Raw genomic sequence first — 25,918 nt, 5'->3', positions numbered from 1 at the left:
ATTTACTTGAAACAGGTGAAAATTGTCAAATAATAAGTTATTTTTCCTGGTAATGACTTTTGTTTTAAGTGTAATGAGATTTTTTGACTAAAAATTAGACATTTTAACTAAAAATAAGACAAATATTCCTGGTAAGATTTTGAGTAACTTCTTCGTGTTCTTGGGAAATCGTGGGGGGAAACTGGATTAACCGGATTCCCGCGCCGGCAGCAGCTGTCGGCTCTCTACAGGATTCAGGATTTTAAAGTTCGGCCGGATGTTAGGATCCTCCGACGTTAGTGAAGGATCGAGCCGAGGCTCGCGAGGCGGGAAGCCGACCTGCCTCACGGTTTTATCTCTTAAACTCACTGAGAGGCTGCCTTGCTTGGTTTCTTTACTCCGAGAGGAGGATAGAAAAAGAAAGAGAAAGAAAGAGAGGACAGAGGAAGCGAAGGAGGAGAGACCAGGCGTGTGTTAGAGGTGGCGGGAATCGAACGGACGCTAAACGCGAGCAGAGGTTGAGTGTGAGCTGCAGAGAATCAGTCCGGTGGTAACAGGAGAGAAAGGTTGTTTTTTGTTGTTTTTTCTCTTTTTCCATTTTTTGTTTTTGTTGCAGTTTGTGGCTCGGATGTTTTGAGAGGAGGAGTTTCTTCGGGGACGAGCCGGCGTTAGCCCGCTAGCCGGCGTTAGCCTGCTAGCCGGTGTTAGCCCGCTAGCCGGCGTTAGCCCGCTAGCCTCCTCAGATGATTCCGTACTGCGCCAGCTCGTGAAGCTCCAGGTGGTTGAACGCTTCCCAGGGGCAGATGACGGTGATGTCTGGGAACAAAGACGGAAGAGTATTAGTACGCAAGATTATTAGGGCCAGACGGGAGAAAAAATATTTGAGAGGAAGATTTTTTTTTATTGTGCACGAAATGTCGAGAAAAAAGTTGAAATGTTGAGAATAATGTTGAAATACAATTTCAAGAATGAAGTCGAAATTTTGGCTTTTTTCTCAACATTTCGAATTTCTTTCTCAAAATTGTACTTCAACATTAATCTTGACATTTCGACTTTTTTCTCAAAGTGCACAATGAAAAAAAAATCTACGGAAAATCCTCTTCCGTAGTATGAGGGCCAGGCAGGAGAAAAATAAAAATAATATTTTAGAGGAGGAAGAATATTCTTTTCATTATGTACTAAAAAGTCAAAATTTCCCGAAAAAAGTCGAAATGTCGAGAAAAAAGTCAAAATGTCGAGAAAAAAGTTGAAATGTCGAGAAAAAAGTCAAAATGTTGAGAAAAAAGTCGAAATGTATTTCAACTTTATTCTCGAAATTTCGACTTTATTCACAAAATTCTTGAAATTGTATTTCAACATTAATCTCGTCATTTCGACTTTTTTCTCGAAGTGCACAATAAAAAAAGATGCTAGCGTAGTCCGGGCCGTGCCGGGCCCCCCGGCCCCCCCACCCTAACCCCCCGTTATCTCACCTGTGCCCAGACCCTCCATGCCGGGGATGTCGTCGCCAAAGCTGCGGAGGAAAAAAAACACGGATCAGTTAACCTTCATTCACGTCAGAAGCGTTAAGTTAGCGGCGTTAGCGGCGTTAGCGGCGTTAGCTGCGGTTCCGGCGGCTGTCCTACCCCTGGATCCCCTTCTTGGGCGGCTTGCTCTTGAACTGGCGGGTCTGCCTCTGCTTGAACTTGGGCGGGCCCTTGCGCGGCGTGGCCGGGCCCCCGGTCACGCGGGTGGCCGACTTGATCCCGGACTTGGGCGGCTCCAGATTCATGATGAGCGGCTTCTAAAAGACGCGAAGTCTCGGTGGTTGAGGTGAAATCTGAAAGGACAAAAAGGAGACACTTTTAAAATCATCACTTGCATTGATCCTTGTAGCACCCTATAATGTAATAATTTCACCCTATAATGTAATAATTTCACCCTATAATGTAATAATTTCACCCTATAATGTAATAATTTCAACCTATAATGTAATAATTTCACCCTATAATGTAATAATTTCCTGAAAATGTAATAAAATTTGCACTTAACTCAATCGAAAATGAAATAAAATCCAATAATGTAATAACTTCACCAATGTAATAAAATATCCTGACTGATATTGTAATAACATTTTTACCGATAATGTAATACCTTATTACATTATTGGGAATTTATTAAATTTTCAGGTGGGTCTTTTTTTTTCTTCCAAAACTGATAATGTAATATTTGACAAATAATGTAATATATATGTTCATTTTCAGTCCAGAGTTCTACATTTTGGGTTTTGTGAGTATCTAAGAATGTTATATACGCTGGATTTGAAACACCAGAATGACTATTGGCTTAAATTGCAGACTATAAGTACCATGTAATAAATTCCCAATAACGTAATAAGGTATTACATTATTGGTAAAAATGTTATTACAATATCCGTCAGTCAGGATATTTTATTACATTATTGGGGAAGTTATTACATTATTGGGTTTTATTACATTTTCGATTGAGTTAAGTGCAAATTTTATTACATTTTCAGGCGTTATTACATTTTCAGGAAATTATAACATTATAGGGTGAAATTATTACATTATAGGGTGAAATGATTACATTATAGGGTGAAATGATTACATTGTAGGGTGAAATTATTACATTATAGGGTGAAATTATTACATTATAGGGTGAAATTATTACATTATAGGGTGAAATGATTACATTGTAGGGTGAAATTATTACATTATAGGGTGAAATTATTACATTATAGGGTGAAATTATTACATTATAGGGTGAAATTATTACATTATAGGGTGAAATTATTACATTATAGGGTGAAATTATTACATTATAGGGTGAAATTATTACATTATAGGGTGAAATTATTACATTATAGGGTGCTACAATCCACTTACAGAGGTGACGAGCACCTCGAGGTGAAACCGCAGTGACCCAGATTCCCATAATCCCCGGCTCAGGTTAATTAGGGAGTGCCCTCTCCGTGTTAAAGCTGGGGCTTCTGGGTAATCTCGTTAGACAAGGACGACCCCAGCAAAAGTGCTGAGTTAGTGCAGAGGTGCTAATCTGCTTAATCCGGTCACATTGAACAGGTTTAATCCTGAATGTTCGGTCGGTGGTGATAATCAATAATAATCAGTCGTTAGAGGAGAGAACTGTCAGAATAAAAAGCATAACTTGCCAAAAAGAAGGTAACATGCAGCTGTTTGGTGGAGTATTACGGCCAAACTAAGACAAAATAAATTGGAAATTACGAAAATAAAGTCATAATAATATGAGAATAAAGTCGTAATATTATTCCCGTAATGTTACGACTTTATTCTCATAATATTATGACTTTATTCTGGTAATATTACGACTTATTTTCATAAATTACGGCTTTATTCTCATAAATTACGACTTTATTCTCGTAATGTTGCGACTTTATTCTCGTAATGTTACGACTTTATTCTCGTAATTTTACGACTTTATTCTCGTAATTTTACGACTTTATTTTCATAATTTTACGACTTTATTCTCGTAATTTTACGACTTTTTCTCATATTATTATGACTTTATTCTTGTAATATTACGACTTTATTCTCGTAATATTACGACTTTATTCTCATATTATTACGACTTTATTCTCATATTATTACGACTTTATTCTCGTAATATTACGACTTTATTTTCGTAATATTACGACTTTATTCTCGTAATATAACGACTTTATTCTCGTAATATTACTATGACTTTATTCTCGTATTATTATGACTTTATTATCATATTATTATGACTTTATTCTCGTAATTTCCACATTTTTTTTGTCTTAGTTTGGCGTCGTAGGTCCTCACTAGTAGACAGAAATTATATTTTTTCACGCCTGAACCAGTTTCCTCCTTTCACACACTTTTAATATCCTGTGATCTGCAAGTCGTACGACTTTCAAGTCATTTATAAGATAAAATAAGATAAAATAGTCCTTTATTGATCCCCAGAGGGGAAATTCGGCTTCGACAGCAGCTCAAAGTCGGACAACATGAACTCAGACTAAATAAAATAAAAATTATAAGTATAGTATTTATAAAATAATAGTGGACTTTTTGAAATGTTAAACTACTTTATGTTCAGTTTTCTTTTTCCACTGCAGCAGAACTGAACTGCTTCACTAAAACTTAGGACCAATAAGTCTGTCAACTATTCCATATTTCTCTAGCCTTAACTGATGTCAATAAGGATGGTTACATTTCTCAAAATTAAAGGACCAAAATATTATTTTTTACCTTTCCTTTTACCCTATTATACCAATCTTGTACCTAACCGTGCCTCCTGTGTACCGTTACACCCCCATGTAAGGTGTTAAAAGTGTTAATATGGACATTTGATGGTTAGTCGACGGTTTATTCTGAAATATTCTGGTGTTGGAAATAAAAATATTGAGGCAAAATTACTTTGTTGGCTTTAAATTGGAGAAGTATGTCTTCTGGTAATGTTGTAAAGATTACCTAGTGTTTTTATAGAACTGATTATTGAAAAAAGAAAATAAGTATAACTTAAAAGGAAGAGATCTTTAAAAAAACAAATAAATTCAGGACAAAATGAATGGAACGTTGTGTTTCTGTAAAAGGTTTCAGTTTATGGAACAATCTGGATACAGAAGCCAAAGAATGCAAATCAAACATTACATTTAAAAGAATAAGAAAAGCCAGTTTGATGAAGAAATATCATAATTGTTAAGTTAGGTGGCTTTTCTTTTTTTCTCTCTTTTTAGCACAATTCTTAAGCTTACAGTTTAATAAAACTCAAATATCCTATCTATCTATCTATTTATATATATATATATATATATATATATATATATATATATATATATATATATATATATATAAATAAATTTGAATATTCTGGGAATCTTAATCTTAAACTGTAAACCATAATCAGCAATATTAAAATAATAAAAGGCTTGCAATATTTCAGTTGATTTCTAATGAATCCAGAATGGATGACATTTTTGTTTTTTTAATTGCATTACAGAAAATAAAGAACTTTATCACAATATTCTAATTTTCTGACAGAGTCCCGTATAAATATATAAATAATTAAATAACAATTAAAATAAAATTAGTGGTATGAAGAGTATACAAAAATAAGTTCCTGGGGGTAATAATTGATGATAAACTTTGCTGGAAATCACATATAAATAGTGTAAAATCAAAAATGTCCAAAACCCTAGTAATATTAAATAAAACAAATTATATCTTCTGTCAAAGAGCAACAGTTTTTAATGTATAACTCACTCATAGTTCCATACATGACTTATTGTGTGGAGGTTTGTGGTAACGCCTATAAAACAAATACAAATCCTATTTTCCTATTACAGAAAAGAGCTTTAAGGATACTTAATAGATCTGACTATTATGAACCAACAAATAATCTCTTTATTAAATATAATACTCCAAAATTCCATGATATAGTAGAGCAGAAAACTGTTCTATTTGCCTTTAAAGCAGAAACTGCTTCCAAACTACATTCAGGATTTGTTCCAGATAAAAGAAACCGCTCTGACCTGAGGGGGAAACTCATGTTTGAGACGACGACAGTAAGAACTAATATTAAAAAGAGATGTACATCAATTAAGGCTAGAGAAATATGGAATAGTTGTGACAACGACCTAAAAATGTGTCGTTCTATCTTCAAGTTTAAGAAAATGTTTAAAGAAAATATTGTAAATAAATATAAAACACTATAATTATAAAGTATGTTATCAAAAACATTCTAGAATGTGAAACGTCTATTTTATAATTTATTATTTCTTATCCTCTTATATCGAATCCATCAGTCTGGACCACCTTGACTGAAGGTCAGGATGGAAACGGAAGAAGAAGAATCCAGAAATTTGCTGGTTCTTACGTGTTTGCAGGTTTCTCCGGTTCAACGGTCCAGAGGTTTCACCGCTGCTTGGATGTTTGTCTGGCGGAGATGATCCTACGCTAGTCTGGCTGTGGAGCCCCGAGGTCTGGGGGCCCGTTTTATAGGCCGGGATTAGGATTAGGGAGGCCCCGCCCCCCCAGTGATGTCATCCAGGTGATGGAGATTACAGATTGTTCCATCATCATCCTGCGTTCATCCCAAGATTGAATTGATTTTTTATTTCGAACATGAAACAGTAGTGAAAACAAATCAGAACAATAATAATTAAGAATAAATAAATGTAAATAAGAAAAAAAAAAAAAAAAGACAAAAATATAGGTAAAAACATGCATCCATCATAATTAACATGCTGGGAAAGGAGTAGGAAGAAGTAAAAACGTATTAAATCCTACCCCCTAAACTCTATTTCATTATAATCAAAATTAATTAAATTTCTATACAAAAAAAACAAAATATATCTATATAACACTTACACACACATATGTTTATATATATCTATATATATATATAGAGGGGGGCTCGCAGGCGGTGGGTTGCCTCCCTCCTACTTCTCCCCTCTGTGGGGTTGCCGGTGGCCTGGGTTCCGGGTTCTTCCGTGTCGGCCTCTGGTCTCGCGGGTGGCGGTGTTGCTCCCCCCCTCCCCCACTATAGATACACTTCAGGTGGATGGTTTGGTTTATCACACACACACACACACACACACACACACACACACACACACACACAGCCACTCAGTCACATACATATACACAAACATACACAGCCACACAAACATATACACACACACACACACACACACACACACACACACACGATCATATACATACACACACACACACACATAGACATACACACAGGCTTGTTCACCTGCATGCTGGCTCTCTAGTTTTTGGGGTTAGGTAGCGGTAGCTTAGCTCAGACTGCGATCAGATCTCAAGATTTAGGTCGATTGCTGTTCGTGTTTTGGTCGGCTCCGTGCCGGTTTCGTGTTTTGTTTGTGGTTTTTTGTTGCAGATTTCCAGTGCTTGACGTGTGCCTCTGTGTGTTCCTGCTTCCTGGATTGGCAGTGGATGTCGTCACCCCTCCACCCCACCCCCCCACCCCCCCACCCCCCAAAAAAAAACAAAAAAAACACTGGGTTTGTATGTGTATATTTATGTATGTGTACGCGTATATATATGTATATATAGTAATAATGCACATATATATACCTTTGGTTTCTACCGTCACGGTATCAATCATTAATATGTGTGCAGACAAGGTAAAAAGGTAACAGTCGTCATAGTAACAGTCGTAATGGTAACAATAACAACGGTAACAGTCGTGAAGGTAACAGTCGTCATAGTAACAGTCGTAATGGTAACAATAACAACGGTAACAGCCGTGAAGGTAACAGTTGTCTTAGTTACAGTCGTCATGGTAACACTAACAAGGTAACAGCCGTGAAGGTAACAGTTGTCTTAGTTACAGTCGTCATGGTAACAATAACAACGGTAACAGTCGTGAAGGTAACAGTCGTCATGGTAACAAATGGTAAATGGTAAATGGCTTACACTTATATAGCGCTTTCCAGCTGTACTCCTACAGCCCCAAAGCGCTTTACACTGCAAACATTCACCCACACACTCACACACCGGTTGTCGGCGGAGCTGCCATAGACAATGGCGCTGGCCTGACAACCGGGAACAACCAATAACAAGGTAACAGCCGTGAAGGTAACCAGTTGTGAACAGTCATGATGGTAACAATTACAACAGTAAAATTCCACAAAATATGTATAATTGTATGTAAAATAGCATCAAAACATTCTGCAGCGTTGTTGGCTGTAAAGATTCTTTTCATGGGGTCATGATGGTAACAGTCGTCACGTTAACACTCGTCACGTTAACACTCGTCACGGTAACACTCGTCATGGTAACACTCGTCATGGTAACACTCGTCATGGTAACACTCGTCATGGTAACAGTCATGAAGGTAAAAGCCGTGACATTTTGTAAAATTGAGACATTTGGTAGAAATGTTTCCAGAAGGTTCAACAGGGAAACATGACCCTCGTGATGATCAGAGATAATAAGATGCAGCAGGAGATGATACAGATTAGATTAGTTTCTGCCAGACGGATTAAAGACGCACCAGGAAGCTTCCAGAATCTTTGTTTCTATATCATCCAAACGCTTCACCCAGCCCCCGGGTCTGGCACTCAGAAGGCGCGCCGATTTTTTCCAGTGGCCAACCGCGGTACTGCAACTAAAAATCCCATGCGGCCCAGAAAGCTTTTTTCCCATAGACCGCAATAGTAAAAGAGAAGCCTCTAAAACTGTTCACAGGAACCTCCAGCTGTAATCACCGGCTATTAATAATCTTTGTATTCTATATTTTTAAGTCATGGACTTTATATCTGTCAAAAATGTTTTATAACGGCCAGAAAAGTCAAAGAAAAGTCTCTTTCTGGGCGTGACGTCACGGCTGACGTCACAGCCGTGTCCGTGCATTCCACGGATGTTTATATTAACATATATTATGTAATTATATTATATTAATACATTAATAATATATGTAATGCTATACATGTAATAATATACATTAATTAAGATATTATATTAATACATATTATATTAATACTCGCGTCATTGCCCCGGGGCATGATGGGAGGCCCCAGAGCATCATGGGAGGTGACTCAACTGCGCATGCTCTATGGGCCGCTGTATGCGGAAGTAAACCCGGAAGTCAGAGATTTTTTCGGCTTATGCGCTGGCTGAGCAGAATGTATTGAAATGAATGGGCGGCCATTTTTAGTGTCCCATCCAGTTCTATAATACATCCATGGCTTCACCTCCTACAGGCGTCCTGAGACTCTCCCAGAGGAAACAACCTCAAGGTTCAAACGAGGCCCCGCTGGTTCCTGGTGGAACCTCCCAAACCTCGTTAGCTTCATTACCAGCAGCTCAGGAACTTTTATTCTTTCTGGATAATATTGGCCACGGTTACATGATGTTTTTTAATTCGGAATTAATTATTCCGAAATAAATAATTCAGAATTAAACTATTTTCCTTCGAGTTTACATGGAAATAGTAATTCTGAATTGAGGTTTACATGGAAACACGTTTGAAGGTCTTTCTCCAATTCCTCTCCAGGTCTGGGGGTTGGGAAGGTTCTGATTGGATAGGGGGGGGACCGGAAGTTAAACTACCGGAAGAAAAACTAACTTAGCCGCTACAACTTTGAAAAGCTCACAATTTTGATGTTTCCTGTTTCCATCTGTTCTTTTAATTATTTCCAGGTCCTCCAAGTTATTTATTAAATAAATGGTCTCTGCTCTTGACCAGCGTTTACTGCTGCTGCATCTTGAAACTTTGTTTAGAAAACAAGCCCAGTGGAATATAAGATCATGGAGACAGACGGGCGAGGGAACGAGCAGAAAGAAAGACCGGAATTAATTTATCATCCATCCATCATCAATGATCCATCCATCCATCCATCCATCCATGTATCCATCATCCATCCATCATCCATCCATTATCTGGGTTGCGGGTCAGAAGTCTGAGCAGAGATTCTCAGACACCTGCCCTCAGCTAACGGAGCAGCAGCTCCTCCCCCAGCTCTTCCTCAAGTATTATAATCCTTATTTCTTCATGCAGGTTAATCTCACCGAGACTGAGACACCTGTCATCCATAATAAAAAGATCCCAATCAATCAATAATAACAATCAGAGATTCTCAACACCATCACTATGGTGATAAATACACGCAGAAGTTCATTTAAAACAGGAAACAGTGTTTCCAGATGTGTCTCTCAGGTCTTTAAAGAGTTGGTGGAGTTTGTTGCGGCCGCATAGCTTTCATCTTTATTATATATTCCCTTTTACTCTAAAATAACCTCTAACTTTCTCCTAAAGGTCATGTTGATTGGAAAACTCGTCTTCAGTTCTTCTTTTTCCCCCCTCAACGTTTGAGGCGTGACCAGAACTGCCCAGACCTGTAAACCCCCACCTGGTGGTGGTTGTTGGCACTTCGGTCTTAGGAACAGTAATGGGACACCACAAGGCTCGATCATTGGCCCACTACTCTTTCTAGCACACATAAGATGCTATCAGAGAATGCCTTGAATATAATTTTTAAGTGACCCAAAATGAGGCTTATAGGTATAGTATTTATTTATGTATTCATATATTGAAAGTGTAAAGTATTATATGACGTATATATGTGTAAATGTACTTTTATGTGAATGTACCTATAATCTTCATGGACCCCAGGAAGATTAGCTGGCGTTTTTCGTCCGCTAATGGGGATCCAAAATAAAATAAAATAAGAAATAAATAACTAAACAGTCAGTCCACGAGTGACAACCACTGCACTCGACGCTGAGTAGAGTTGCACAAAATACGTGTCACGGTTGTGAGAGACCAAAGAAATTTAAAACAAAGAAAAGCACTGCTTAGCGGCATTAAAAAAACAAAAAAAAAAAAACAAAAAAAAAAACAGAACATGAACATGACAAAATCCAAAAATAGGGATTAAAGGAAATTGCACGGACCAGCCGGAAGCAAAAGGAAAGATATGTACAGAAGGCTTGACGAGACACAGGTGCAGACAATCAGGGCAGATGGGAACAAGGGAAGTCAAGACAAAACTTAAACACAAAGACACGGGTTTCAAAATAAAACAGGAACTAAATAACAACAGTTCGGCAATATGAAGAGTTTCCAGAATTTCTTGACCTTCCGTTTCACGCAACGTATGTTTCTGGAGAAGAAGATTCATTTCTCTTACTAAGGAAACGATAGCTAACGCTAGAACTGGCAACGTGAATCCTGGAACCTTTAGTGTTTAACATACATGCTCCCACTGGCACAGATGATAAACAACTAAATAAAATACCATAGCTATGCAGACGACACGCAGATATATATTACAATGTCACCAGGAGACTGAGGCCCTAGACAGGATGATAATATAATAGTGATGATAATAATAAAAAGATAAGTTTATATTTTTAACTTAACTTCAGTAAGGACATTAAAGTATTCTTGATTTGAAGACGGATTCTTTATTAAATAATCAACTTTTAAGATCCAAAAAGATCAAATACATCATTTACACACAGAACAACAAATCATTAAAATAAATAAAATACTAAAATATCTTAAAGTGCAGAATAAACCCAATAAAACACTCGTTTAATCAGAAGTAAAAGTGTTTTCTTGGAGACAGAAACAAACCTCAAACCTTCGGACGCCCAACCGGACCATCGAGGTCCAAGGAGCCGCTCGCCGGTCATCGTGTCCCGGAACCGAAACTGGGATTTAGTCCGGAAACCGAGGTTCGGGCCCAAAACCGGGGTTCAGTCCAGAAACTAGGGATGGCCATTCGATGAAATTGCCTTAATCGACGATTGGGGAAATTAACGATTAATCATTGTTTTTTGTATTACAAAATACAACAAAAATACAAAATAAGCTGTGTTCCTAAATACAATATTTATTTTAAGAACAGTCCAACTCTTTAGGCAGATTAATTGGCAGTTCTAATTGCATAAGAAGCAGAGCCGGTGCCCGAAAACACAATTGACGCTCTTTTGTTCCAAAATAAAAAATTAAAAAATCCCAAAACACAATCGCATTAAACACTCAATCAAAAATATAATAATACTTAGGAACGACAGGTTTTGCCAAAATATAACTTAGAACTATTCCTAAAGGAACGGAGCGGAGAGAGACTATGAGAGTGAGGGAAAATACTTAACAAAACTTACTCACAGTGGTGATGATTGTCCACTTCTAACGGTAAATAAAATAAATCCAACAGCAGCTGCTGATTTTTGTTGATAAAGATATGATTGCGATAGATTGCGGTGATGCTAGCCTGAGAGCAGGATGCGCCGCCACCGACGTTAATCAGGGTCGCGTTTACGTTGTTCAAATGTACATCATTTGAGTTGTGGACGTGTTGTATTTATACACGACTTCGCTGCTTTGCAGTGAACTTTGTTACTTTTCAATTCAAAATACTCCCACGCTAAATTTGGCCGTCTCTTCATGGTTCTCTTTCTGGGGCCCGTTTCACAAAGCAGGTTTAGTGAAAACTCTGAGTCTGTTAACCCTGAAATGAGGGAAACTCTGAGTTTTCCGTTTCACAAAGGGAGGTAACTCAAACCAGAGAAAGAGAGGTAACTCTAGCCTGTTTCACAAAGAGAGGTAACTTAAGCTCTCGGTCAGTTACCGTAGTAACAGACGCTCTGAACCTAACCTGGTCAGTTACCGTAGTAACAGACTCTCTGAACCTAACCTGGTCGGGACCAGGTTTATTTCAGCGAACCTGGAGTTTCTCTCCGTCTCCTCCCTCAGTGGCGTCAATTCAGCCAATGGGTCTTTACGCAATACACATCCGTTTTCTGCACCACGGACAGCAAGCGGCAGAGTTAGAGAGCAGAAAAGGCGTATCTGACAAACGCAACGTATTTTATTCACTATGTCAGTGCAACAATATCACAGGGACATCCCAGTTTAACTTCAAACAGTTAAAGTCCAAATGCAAAAAGGAGAGGGAGAGTAAAAAAAAGTCAAATATTTCCCTTAAACAGATGTATAAGAGGATTTATATCTTACTTTGAGATGAACTTGCATAATTAATCCATCAGTGGCTAACAGCCTCGTTAATATATTCTGGACCCATCACTTGCCTTCTTTCTTTTTTTTTATTGCGTGGTTGTCTGCTTCATTTTAATTTTTGTAAGTTAGTAACACTGCAGAGCGCACTTTTTTTTAAACTTTATTTAAAACTTTATTTAAAAGTTCCAATTACAGTCAGAACATTGACCGTGGACAGTCAGGCATCAAGGAATTAAATAAACAAATACAGTATGAGACATAAAGTGGATGAAGTGCATAAGTCATTACATAAGTAACATAAATATAATAAAATAAATCAATTTAAATAAAAAGAAAGAAAATGGCAGATATATTATATCTGCAGAGCGCACTAAAAACGAGATTGATAGCGACCACTGTCGTCAGGGACGCTGGGACATTTCAAGATATGAGGGGGGGGTACAAGTGTTGGGATAGATAATACCTACTGAAATCCATCATGTTGTTCTGATTTGCATTTGTAGTCATTTTATATGTATGAAGTAATAGAATACATTAATACAAATAGATACAGAGTAATTCCATAAATGTATTTAAAAAAAAACATTTACATTCTCCCCTGAAGCCGAGGTGTGGCAGCTGCCGTACCCAATTGACGGCCCTGATCTAATTGACAATAAAATTTCATTTTTTTTTTCAAAATATGCTCTCATACTCGCCATACGCACGTATTAATGCTTCTAACTCCAGTGGCGTGAAGTATGTGGATCTTCAGATGCAAACTAACGTTTCCTCAAAGGGATTTTGTAAATTGAAAAGATAAATAAAGTTAAAAAGAAAAAAAAGAAAATGTATGTCGCTCTTTTGTGTCGCCGGTTGCCATGGTGAATCCTTGTATCAGCGATCTACTGATGCTGGCTTTTTATTTCCCTCACGCACGAGCTTAACTCCCGGTGAAACTACTTAGAGTTGAGTAAATTACCTCAAATCCGCTGTTCTGGAACCGAAAACTCAGAGTTTCCGATCTCAGAGTAGATCAACTAAGAGTTCAGGATTAAACTCAGTGTTTGTTGAACCTGCTTTGTGAAACGGACCCCTGGAGTCTCCGGTAACTCCGGTAACTCCGGTGTCTCCGGTTTCTCCGGTGTATCTCCGGTGTTTCCGATAACTCCGGTCTCTCCAGTGTCTCCGATAACTCCGGTGTTTCCGATAACTCCGGTCTCTCCAGTGTCTCCGATAACTCCGGTGTTTCCGATAACTCCGGTCTCTCCAGTGTCTCCGATAACTCCGGTGTTTACGTTAACTCCGGTCTCTCCGGTGTATCTCCGGTGTTTCCGATAACTCCGGTCTCTCCAGTGTCTCCGATAACTCCGGTGTTTCCGATAACTCCGGTCTCTCCAGTGTCTCCGATAACTCCGGTGTTTCCGATAACTCCGGTCTCTCCAGTGTCTCCGATAACTCCGGTGTTTCCGTTAACTCCGGTCTCTCCGGTGTATCTCCGGTGTTTCCGATAACTCCGGTCTCTCCAGTGTCTCCGATAACTCCGGTGTTTCCGTTAACTCCGGTCTCTCCGGTGTATCTCCGGTGTTTCCGGTAACTCCGGTCTCTCCAGTGTCTCCGGTAACTGAGTTCTGCTTTCTCAGTTCCCCCCCTGGTGGTCAGATCTCTCACTGCTGCCACACAGTGAAATTCACTGCTGTGTTTGAGGAAACAGCGCAATACAAACCTCTTTTGATGCCAGACTTTGATCGATAAGAAATTCACGTGATCGACTAAATTCTTAACGATCAGTAATCGATCGTCGATTAATCATGCCCATCCCTACCCGAAACCGTGGTACGGTCCCGCAACTGGGATTTAGTCCCAAAACCGGGGTTCGGCCCTGAAACCGTGTTTTAGTCCAGAAACCAGAAAACAAGTCCGGCCCGGTTCACCACTTTGTAAATTTCAGTCCAACTCGGGGTAATTTTCCCATGAAATCCACAAAAGCATCGACGTCCAATCAGCCGGCGGTTCGTCCTCTTATAAAATTACCCAGAAGCCACCTGGCTGGACGGCGAGGACCGAGCTGAAGTCAAACCAACTACCACAATATGCAGACGACACACTGGTATATATTAGTGTCACCAGGAGACTGAGGCCTGTACAGGATAATAATAATAATGATGATAATAATAAAAATAATGATCATAATAACGATGATAATAATATTAATAGTTTATATTTTTAACTTAACTTCAATAAGGACATTAAAGTTTTCTTGATTTGAAGACGGATTCTTTATTAAATAATCAACTTTTAAGATCCAAAAAGATCAAATACGTCATTTACACACAGAACAACAAATCATTAAAATAAATATAATACTAAAATATCTTAAAGTGCAGAATAAACCCAATAAAACACTCGTTTAATCAGAAGTAAAAGTGTTTTCTTGGAACGATGACCAGGACGACCTGGGGTTCATTCCTGAAACGGAGGTTCGGTCCATAAACCGGGTTTTAGTCCCAAACCGTGGTTCGGTCTGGAAACCAGAAAACAAGTCCGGCCCGGTTCACCACTTTGTAAATTTCAGTCCAACTCAGAGTCATTTTCTCTGGAAATCCACAAAACACACGTTGACGTCCAACGATCAAACATCGACGTCTAATCAGCCGGCGGTTCGTCCTGTTCACATCTATAAAATTACCCAGAAGCCACCTGGCTGGACGGGCTCTCAGGGGTTCTTCTTGAGCATCCGGACCTCCATCTGCAGGTAGGCCCTCAGGTTCTGGTCCAGGACGTGGTCCTGGTCCAGGACGTGGTCCTGGTACCATCAGGGGTTCTTCTTGAGCATCCGGACCTCCATCTGCAGGTGGGCCCTCAGGTTCTGGTCCAGGACGTGGTCCTGGTACCATCAGGGGTTCTTCTTGAGCATCCGGACCTCCATCTGCAGGTAGGCCCTCAGGTTCTGGTCCAGGACCTGGTCCTGGTACCATCAGGGGTTCTTCTTGAGCATCCGGACCTCCATCTGCAGGTAGGCCCTCAGGTTCTGGTCCAGGACGTTCTCCTCGATGGCGGCGAGGGCCCGGTCCCCCCCGTCCTGGTAGTAAGCTAGCAGCTGCTCGGCGTGTTCGATCCACACGCAGTTGTGGCAGCCGCTCATGCAGCAGTGGGCGGGGGGGGCCGGGGGGCCCCGGGCCGGGTCCCAGGGTTCCCCCGGAGGTTCCGGCGCCGGCCCAGAAGCCACCAGGGCCTCCTGGGTCGGTCCCGGGGGCTCCGGCTGCTCCGGTCCGGTAGATGCTCCGGATTCCGGCTGCTCCGGTCCGGCCGAGGCCCCTTCGGGGCCCGGAGGATCCGGCCCCCCCGGGGGGGCCCTGGGCCCGGTAGAGCAGCAGAAGACGGGCCCCCCGGGGAGACGAGTCCAGAACTGCAGGAGGAGACAGAGACCCATGAAAAGATGGACTAGAACCCGGACCGGAGGTTCTAAAAGGTTCTACGGGCCCCTGACTAGGCCTGTGTTGAAAAAAATAAATCTATTTTCCTATTATTATTATAGGAATAATTATTTCCTATTATTCTTATTATATTTCCTACTAAATTGACTCTCATGTGAAATGTCCTTTTTTATAATATTCTGTTTGTAAATGAAAAAACAATAAAGATATTGTTAAAAAAAAATGTACTCTCATTAATTCCTAAAAATCGATTTGTATGTCTAAAGATCGATTTTTTTTTCCGTCATTACAACTTTTGGTATTTTTTTGTTTATGCCCAAAAAAGGAATGTTTTGTTGGACACGAGAATAACTGGTGCCATGTTTTTGCCTTTAAATATGTTTAAAGGTATGAAAACATTAAAGTTTTCTTTTTTTAATTTAAAAAAATAAATAAAATGAATAAATAAAAAAAAAATATATATATAAATATATACACATATATTAATAAAAGAAATATATATGATATATCAAAATATATATAATAAATATTCTATATTAAAAATACATATATGCCTTAGGTTTTTACCAATTTCGTATTAACCATTAATATATATGCAGAAAAAAAGTCTGAAAAAAGTTTTCAGTTATAATTGCATAAATTGTCTATATTTCATTACTTTATATACTGTCTTGGGGTTACATTTGCATAAAATGCTGAAAACCAAATTCCCAAAAATTTTAAACCGAAATAGACCGAAAAAGTTTAAACGGAATGTGGTAAGAATTAAAACCGATTTCATCCGTCTCTGTTTCCTCCTGGATCTGTTTGGTAATTCTGACCCACGATGTTTCTTTTTCAGTTCTATCAGCATTCTGGGAGCTGATTGGTCCTTACAGCATCATTAGCTGCAATACTTGCTGTTGAATCTCAATATAATACTAGTATTAATATGTTGCAGAACTATAGTCATATAATTCATGCAACAGCTGTAAAAACTGTTTTAATAACACTAACCTAAATCAATGTCGGATCGAATCAAATCTTTACAATCGATTCTGAATCTTAAGAATTGGAACCGAATCGATTCCTGACATTTGAATGGATCCCCAGCCCTGGTTCTGACTAATATCTGGGTCCGCTCCACTAAACACTAAATACCGCCTTAAATGTTCCTTCTGCCGCTGGAACCTTCTTTATTGTGATTCATAAAAAACAACAAAAAACAAGGAGATTTTAAATCTTCTTAGACTAATATTATGTTAATAGATTTTATATATATTTATATTATAAACGAAGTAATTCCAGATGAGTTTATTAACCGTGGCATTCGTTTTGTTTTAATTAACGTATCCTGTCAAAGGTTTGCTGATGTGAGAAAAACACACTAATAAGCCTTAAGAGACTTTAACAAAGTTTAAATAATAATTACATTACGGTATAAATGTCTAAGGATGACTTTATTTATGTTTTTCAGAGTCCAAAGATGTAAAAAAGAGATATTATACCAGGGAATAGACGCAGTACAGCGGTGAAGTTAGTTTCAGGTTGGATATTTATTGACGGTCTCTCTTAGGGACTGTCAATAAATTACTGACTGGATGAAATAATGCAAACTTTATTTTCAATATCCTTCATGACATCTGTCTGATTCACTTCAAAGCTAAACCGAATTACTGTACTAAAGGACTTAAATAAAAACAAGTTTTTATATAATATTTAACCAAAAATAAAGAATCTAATGTTGTTTTCCTGTTTTTATTTTCAATAGCTTTTACTAACTGTGATATTTGGACTCCAAATATATACCTAATTGTTGCACTCAAATACCAACATAGGACACACCTCTGTTTTACATTTATAAATGTTGTGTATTTATATATTATTTTTTATATTTAAAAAGTCATGGTTCACATTGACCTTGTGATATTTTTCCAAAAGCTTTCACTTCATTCGAGGATTTAAAATCTAAAAACTTGATTGGCACAAATAGCAGAGATTAGGTAGCCAGGTAGCTGGCGTAGTTTGTAGTTTAACAGAAATAAAATTAAAAAATACATAAAACTAAGAAACAAATAGGCTACAAAAAAATACAAAAAAAGTGCAGAAACCAACCAAACTCTAGCAAATATCTGGAGGTAGAAAAAGCAAAATAGAGTAATTGGTCTTTCAAGATTTCAGTTAGTCAAATGAAACTCTTGAGAAATAGTCTTCAGTTACTTTCACATTATTTAAAAGCAACAAACTAAACTATTTTAAGTGATTGAAGGTCATTTGGACCGAAGACACATGAAGGATCCTGCAAGATGAGCGTGATGCATTTTCTAAAATACATAAAAGTTTATAAACGAAAAACAGAGACCGAACGGAAAAAAGGAGGTGTGTCTCATCTCGGTATTTGAGTTCAACAATTTGGGATATATATATATATATATATATATATATATATATATATATATATATATATATATATATATGAGTCCTAAGGTTAGTAAAAGCTATTGATAAAATAAAATCAGGAAAACAACATTAGATATATTAATAACATTTAAAAAAAATAGACCTTAAATATGATACCTCATTTCACTACAAAAACCTCAATAAAGTGGCAGAAAGAAATATTATCTTATCCCATTATCTTATTCTTATTTCTTATAATTATGTTTCTTTACCGGAAATTACATGCCATGTAGCCAGGTATCATAGAAGAAAAGTGAAAAAGAAGAAAAAAGAAAAGAAAAGTAAAGAAGTGTTTTTACTCAAATCCTTTCGTACAGTAATTCAGTATCGTTTTGAAGCGAATAAAATAACATTTGCATTATTTCACCCAGTGTGTAATTTATTGACGGTTTTTATTATTCATCTATTAGTTTCTATTATTATTATTATTTTATTAGCTTTTCTATTATTATTTTATTAGTTTTCTATTATTATTTTATTAGTTTTTCTATTATTTTATTAGTTTTTCTATTATTATTTCATTCGTTTTTCTATTATTTTATTGGTTTCTTTTATTCATCTATTAATGTCCTGACAGAGGAGCATTATGCATTTTCCAAAATACATAACATTTATAAATTAAAAACCAAGAGGTGTGTCTCATTTCGGTATTTGATTGCAACAATTTGGGATATATTTGGAGTCCTAAGGTTAGTAAAAGCTATTGAAAAAATAAAAACAGGAGAACAACATTAAATATTATATATATATATATATATATATATATATATATATATATATATATATATATATATATATATAAATATATATAAAGCCTTAAATATTATATAGATAAGTGTTTTTACTCAAGTACTTTTTCGTACAATAATTCAGTTTCGGTTTGAAGTGAATAAAATAACATTTCCATTATTCCATCCAGTGTGTAATTAATATATATATATATACATATATATATATATATATATATATATATATATATATATATATATACATATATATATATATATATATATATATATATATATATATATATATATATATATATATATATATATTTAAACTTTATTCGGAAATCTTGCTGTACAAACACCAAAAAGGTATATAATAGTGTGGAACAGCACATACAATGGAGTAAATTATAAAAATATCTAGTATGAATAAGAAGTCATAATATAGATAATGAAGGTAACAGGTGAAAATTGTATTATTAATAATAATAATAATAATAATAATAATAATTATTATTATTATTATTATTATTATTATAATAAAGATAAGTAAATAAATAGAGAATAAAATAAATACATTAATAAATAAAACAGGTCCAGTGTGTAATTTATTGACGGTCCCTAAGAGACCAGTGACGTCAGTGGGATGTCCAGCCTCAAACTAACTTCACTGTTTTCTGGATTTAGTGTAAATATTACATAAAAACGGCGGTTTTCTTCACCTTTGAGGAGGAAAGTGTGGACCTGGCGGACCTGACGCCCAGACACAACATCTTCAGGGCGGAAAAGAGGCGGAAACGACGCGTTTAAGCGTCTTTAACACTCATGTTATTGGTAACGGCTCTCCGGAGCTGCTTAAGTCTCTTCTTCTTCTCCGGTCGCCATCTTTCTTCTTCTGCTTCTTCTTCGCGGCTGGAGGACTGGAGGACCGCGGGTCTGCGGCTGCGCAGTAGCACCACCTGCCGCTCAGAGACGGTATTTAAATATAAAATAACTATAAAACCTGCAGGACCTCTGACTTTATCCTCAATCTGATCTTTATGAACAAAATCTTCTCATGAAATAATTAAAAAATGAATAGAATAAATAAAAAAGTTTCACAAAATCAGCACAAAACGGTGTGTTCAAATACCAGCTTGTTTCATTTGCTGGAATATTTAACTATTATTAGGGAGTGAAGCCCAGACTACTGTTGTTGCTACTGACATGGAAATAAATGAAATAAAATAGTTTCTATTATTCATGTATTAGTTTCTATTATTTGTCTATTAGTTTTCAATTGTTGATCTATTAGTTTCTATTATTCTGTTATCAGTTTCTATTATTATTTTCTATTATTATTAATTCATCTATTAGTTTTTATTATTTCTATTATTTGTCTATTAGTTTCTATAACTCATCTATTGATTTATATTATTAATGTATTAGTTTCTATTATTCTTTTATTAGTTTCTATTATTATTTTATATTATTCATATATTGGTTTCTATTATTTATATTATTTGTCTATTATTTTCTATAACTCATCTATTAGTTTCTATTATTCATCGATTAGTTAACTGGAACTAACTTTATATGTAACTAACAGTAACACGGACATGAATGTGACCTGAAAACCAACGATGAAAAAAAGGAACAACAATAAAATGTCCCATCATGCAACAGCAAAGTTTGGAGGAACCGACACACACACACACACACACACACACACACACACACACACAGAGCATGTGTGTGTGTGTGTGTGTGGGGGGGCTCTTCTGAGGGGCCTGTTGCGGGGGGCCCTTCCAGAAGGCCCCTTCTGGGACGCAGTTCCGGGGGACCTGTTCTAAGGTGCTCCTCGGCGTATCTAAGGATAAACTGGGGCGTGGGTCAGAATCCTCCTCCAGGTTCCAGGTCCGACAGCGGCGTCTTTGTCCCGAACAAACAAAGAGTCTCTGTTCCCTCACCTGCACAATCTGCAGAACCTGCAGCCGCGAGAAATCAAGCTCTTCTTTGAGGAGAAGTTACTGGAATCAGGTCTTTATTCTTTAGCTGTTTCTGCTTCAAAAACTAAACCTGAGAAGCTAAAACACTTGTGTGTCGGCTGTAACTTTATGATAATGTTTGAAATAAACAGATAGAATAGAATAGAATAGAATAGAATAGAATAGAATAGAATAGAAAGCCTTTATTATCATTAAACTGGTACAATGACATTAGGCAGCAGCTCCGTAAAAGTGCACACATGCAAAGACTGTGTAAACAACAAAATGAGACACAGGAAACATAAATATACACTGTAAAAATTAGTGAATGAGAGAATAATAATGCACTTGAATGGATGGAAGAATATTGCATGTAGATGAGTAAAGAATATTGCACATAATGGGTAGAGGATATTGCACGCACATATGAGGAGCTTATTGGTTTAGAAAGTTCCCAGCTTTGGGGAAGAATCTGTCCCTGAGTCTGTTTGTTTGGGTCCGTATGGAGAAGGTAGAAGGTGTCTGTTCATTTATATGAACCGGGACCGCAGGCCAGCACGCAGCTCCCGAAGCTCCAGCCTGCAAACATGCACAAAAGAGAAAAAAGGGGGCACAAGAGACTACAGGAATGATGGACAAAAATGATAGCTATGAGATATTTATAATAAATAAAAATGGAAATGGAGAAGAGAGGAAGGGAAAAGGAGAGGAGAAGAAGGGTGAGAGGCACCGCCCAGTGGATCATGTCGGTGCCCCCTGCAGCATAGGCCTATAGCAGCATATCTACCACCAAGCTATATTTGAGACTAACTATTATAGACAGGAACGCGGTGCATGGAGTGCTGCTTGGGTATTAGCAAAAATAGTATCCCTCAGGTGCTCTTCAGTCAAGGGAGATCCATAAATTGTTGAAAACAGAGAACTGAGGCACTCATGAGGGTAAGGTTAATAAAATGCCTTTATTATTGCATGGCTAGTCTCTTAAAAGCGTGTCTACGCGTTTTTTTTTCTCTTTTGTCCTGACGAAGGCCAGTTTGGCTGAAACGCGTAGACACGCTTTTAAGAGACTAGCCATGCAATAATAAAGGCATTTTATTAACCTTACCCTCATGAGTGCCTCAGTTCTCTGTTTTCAACTAACTATTATAGTCTTGTTCTATAGCTGCAACTATGAATACTGACTCTAACACACTAGAGTTTACACTACCTAGAGATTTACCAACACCAGCTAGAGGTTTACTAAACACTAACTATAGGCTTTACTAAACAGAAAGGTTTTAAGTTTAGTTTTAAAGGTGGAGGTGGTGTCAGCCTCCTTAACCCAGATTGGAAGTTGGTTCCATAGTAATGGTGCCTGATAGCAGAACGCCCGCCCTCCAAATCTACATTTAGATACTCTAGGAACTACGAGTAAACCTGCACCCTGGGAGCGGAGAGCTCTGACAGGAACATAAGGCACTATCAGGTCTTGCAAATAATGCGGAGCTAAGCCGTTTTGGGCTTTATACGCAAGTAATAAAATTTTAAATTGGATTCTGAATTTTACGGGTAACCAATGGAGCGACGCTAACACTGGAGAGACGTGGTCTCTCCTGCTGATTCCTGTCAGTATGTAGGATAGCACTGTGTCTGTGAATGTTGCCAGGTCCTCGTGGTAGAAAGCATCCCATTGCGTTGGTTCAAAACAGTCCTGTGTGATCTGGGAATCACAGTTTCTCACAGTTTTTAACCTGACTTCCAAACAACCATCTGATACCCCTTTTTCACCTTTTTTCACCTTTTTTTGCTGGCAAAACATTTTTTAAGTCCTGACCTGCATCCAGGTGTCTCAGCGACACAGTAGAAGTAGTAGATTCTAGTTGTTTCTAGGTGTTTCTAGTTGTTTCTAGGTGTTTCCAGGTGTGTTTCTATGCGTTTCCAGGTGTTTCCAGGTGTTTCTAGTTGTTTCCAGGTGTTTCCAGGTGTGTTTCTATGCGTTTCCAGGTGTTTCCAGGTGTTTCCAGGTGTTTCCAGGTGTTTCTAGGCGTTTCCAGGTGTGACTCCTCCTGCTCTGGTCCAGAGGTGATGTTTGTTCTCGTTACACAACCTTTTAAATCTAAGTGCTTCCATCCTGAGTAAACACCTCTTTGTGTTTCTCTCTCCTGATTCTGCTTCTACGTCCAAATCCTCATCCCTGTATTTGTTTGTGTGTCAGCAGAGAAACCACTCAGCGTCTCGTTCCCCCCACCGATTCTCCCTCCCAGGACCAATTTACAATCGACTAATTAGCCCAACATGCGTGTTATCGGACCCCGGGAGGAAGCTGGAGTCTCCGGAGAACGGCCGTGGCATTATAGTGAGACATGCAAACATACTCTAGGAACAATGGCCCTCAGAGTTCACCAGAGTTGGGTAGTAACCAGTTACATTTACTCCGTTACATTTACTTGAGTAAGTTTTGGGAAATGTTGTACTTTTAGGAGTAGTTTTGACTCACTATACTTTTTACTTTTACTTGAGTAGATTTGTGAAGAAGAAACTGTTCCTCTTACTCCGCTACATTAGGCTATGTTGAGCTGTTACTTTTCTTTTATCCCTTTTATCCACGTACGCGTCAATCTCATGACATCACTGGGTGATTCTTTGGGAAAAATGTTAGTTTTTGCATGTTTTGTCACATTTACACAGACTCAAACACACACAGAGTTTCTATGAGTTCATGTTTGTTCTAGTTCTGCTGGTTAAAAAAGAAAAGTACAAAGGCTGGAAATTTTGTGCTACTTGTGCTTAATTTATTTTTTTATTCTGTTATTTTATTTATTTTATTATTTATTAAAGCAGTGATTCTTAACCATAGGGCCGAGGCCCACACTTGGGCCGCGAGCGCCATCTAGTGGGCCGCCAAAAATAATTCAGTTTTGTACGTGTGGGCCGCGGGGGCCGCGGGACTGCATAGCAACTCCCCACCAAATGAGGAGAAGACACTCAGCTAGCTGTACGTGTAATAGTAAGAGAAATGGTGTGTCTTTACAGAGAAAATCCTTCATTCTGCACAGAGTAGGTTTAGATCCGCCAGGATCAGGGATCGATTACTTGGGTCTGCCACTCTGCCCAGAGCGAGCGAGCACGGCGTGATCATTTATCCCGGCGCGTCCCCGCGGCCGGGGACGTCGGCTGAGGCTGCCGCTCGGGCGGTGGGCTCAGTCGTTACTGGTGAAAGATGGTAGATGTAGATGCGTGGGCTGTCGTGTCTGCTGGACTGGACTGTTCGGGCTTTCGAAAAAGCATCGGAAAGTAACTGCTGCAGCGCGACCAGAGAGCTGCGGTGCGGGCTGTGCCCGTCGCAGCTGATCAGGCTCGGATGAACCCGACACACTGAGTCCTGACAACTTATTAATGCAAATAACTTAAATTAAAATCAAACTAAGTTTTGTCCTCGCTGTATTTTTAAATATCCAACCCGGAATGGACAAATTCATCCTGTTCAGTCTTCCCACTGGGACAAAACCAGTGTCTCATACGTTCAGAGACCGTGGCGTTCAAAGTGCGAAAGTGAAACGCCACTGAAACAAAACACAAAGTTTTTCATCAAACATATCCACTCAAGTCTGAACTGAAGTCACAGAAAAATAAACTGGCCATCTTAAAACATCCTGACCTTGTTTGGGTCCAGATACAGCTGTGAAGCAGCTTTCTCCACAATGAACATGATTAAAACTAAATATCGTTTCAGGCTCAACAATGAGCACCTTCTCATGTGCATGAGAACCTGACACCATCCAGCCCAGATTTAAAGTCCTGACAGGAGAAATTAGAGCTCAGTTCTCTCACTGAACGATATATATATTATTATATATATATATTAATTTAGTATAAAAATGTGTTGAGACAATTAACAAAGAAAAGGGGAAATTCAAACTGCTGGTAAAGAAATAAAATAAGATAGCATTTGAAAAATAAAATAAAATCTACTTTATTTTTAAGAGAAAAAAATATGTTTAATTCAAGTTAAACATGTTAATTGGCAAAAATGTACTTTTTTTAATATAACAGTCAGATGCAGATGTTGATACAACTATGAGGCTACTTGAATATATACACACACACATATACTTATACTTATACTATACTACACACATTATATTTAATGGGCCCCGGGCCACTCTGTACTGAAAAAATTGGGCCCCAAGGTCAGAAAGGTTAAGAACCCCTGTATTAAAGTACTTGAATTTACTTTAAGATTATTTTAATTTAAGCTATTTTTTATTAATTTTAATTTATTTTATTATTTTATTGATTTAATTTCCCTGAAGATGAGTATTTTGTACTTTTGTCTGTTTGAATGGTTGTGTTAAAAAAATAAATCAGACGTTACTCAACAGTTACTCAGTACTTGAGTAGTTTTTTCACCAAGTACTTTTTTACTTTTACTCAAGTAATTATTTGGATGATACTTTTTACTTCTACTTGAGTCATATTATTCTGAAGTAACAGCACCTGCTGTGGAGAATGTCAAAATGTGTTGCAAAATGTGCCCCACGACCCAGACGTTGGACACTGCAGGCGTCGGCAACCAATGGCACGTGGGTTTGTAAAAATGTGTGGGAACTCACCATTTTTCTCAAAAACTGTATGACTTTTTTGGCAAAATTTGTACTTTTTTTGGTAAACTTTTATGATTTTTTTCCCCACAAAGGTTTACAACTTCAAGAAAAAGTCGAAATGTTGAGAAAAAAGTCAAAATTTCGTGAAAAAAGTTGAAATGTTGAGAAGGTTATTCACGAAATTTTGACTTTTTCCTTGAAATTCTGAAATATTTTGGTGTTGGAAATAAAAAAAAATTGAGGCAAAATGACTTTTTGGAGCTTTAAATTGGAGAAGTACGTCTTCTGGTAATGTTGTA

At 37.8% G+C, this 25,918-nt stretch overlaps 2 protein-coding genes across 2 annotated transcripts; both read right to left on the bottom strand.

The window, feature by feature from the left end:
* Positions 1–672: 672 nt before the first annotated feature.
* Positions 673–5,956, bottom strand: LOC133419061 (retinal rod rhodopsin-sensitive cGMP 3',5'-cyclic phosphodiesterase subunit gamma). Its single transcript, XM_061708076.1, has 4 exons — positions 5,857–5,956; positions 1,605–1,798; positions 1,452–1,492; positions 673–795 (listed from the first exon to the last, which is right to left on the bottom strand). Exons 2-4 carry the CDS (start codon positions 1,748–1,750, stop codon positions 719–721), a joined length of 264 nt encoding a protein of 87 aa, XP_061564060.1. The 5' UTR covers positions 1,751–1,798; positions 5,857–5,956; the 3' UTR covers positions 673–718.
* A 9,019-nt stretch (positions 5,957–14,975) lies between these two features.
* On the bottom strand, positions 14,976–22,147 carry LOC133419749 (oxidoreductase-like domain-containing protein 1). The gene is made up of 4 exons (XM_061709162.1): positions 22,142–22,147; positions 19,792–19,842; positions 15,482–15,874; positions 14,976–15,319 (listed from the first exon to the last, which is right to left on the bottom strand). Exons 1-4 carry the CDS (start codon positions 22,145–22,147, stop codon positions 15,281–15,283), a joined length of 489 nt encoding a protein of 162 aa, XP_061565146.1. The 3' UTR covers positions 14,976–15,280.
* Between the last annotated feature and the right edge of the window lie 3,771 nt (positions 22,148–25,918).

The sequence above is a fragment of the Cololabis saira genome, chromosome 19, assembly GCF_033807715.1.
Source record: "Cololabis saira isolate AMF1-May2022 chromosome 19, fColSai1.1, whole genome shotgun sequence".
Taxonomy (NCBI): Eukaryota; Metazoa; Chordata; class Actinopteri; order Beloniformes; family Belonidae; genus Cololabis; species Cololabis saira.
Note: the sequence above shows the minus strand (reverse complement) of the source record. Positions and strands in the feature narration are given on the sequence as shown.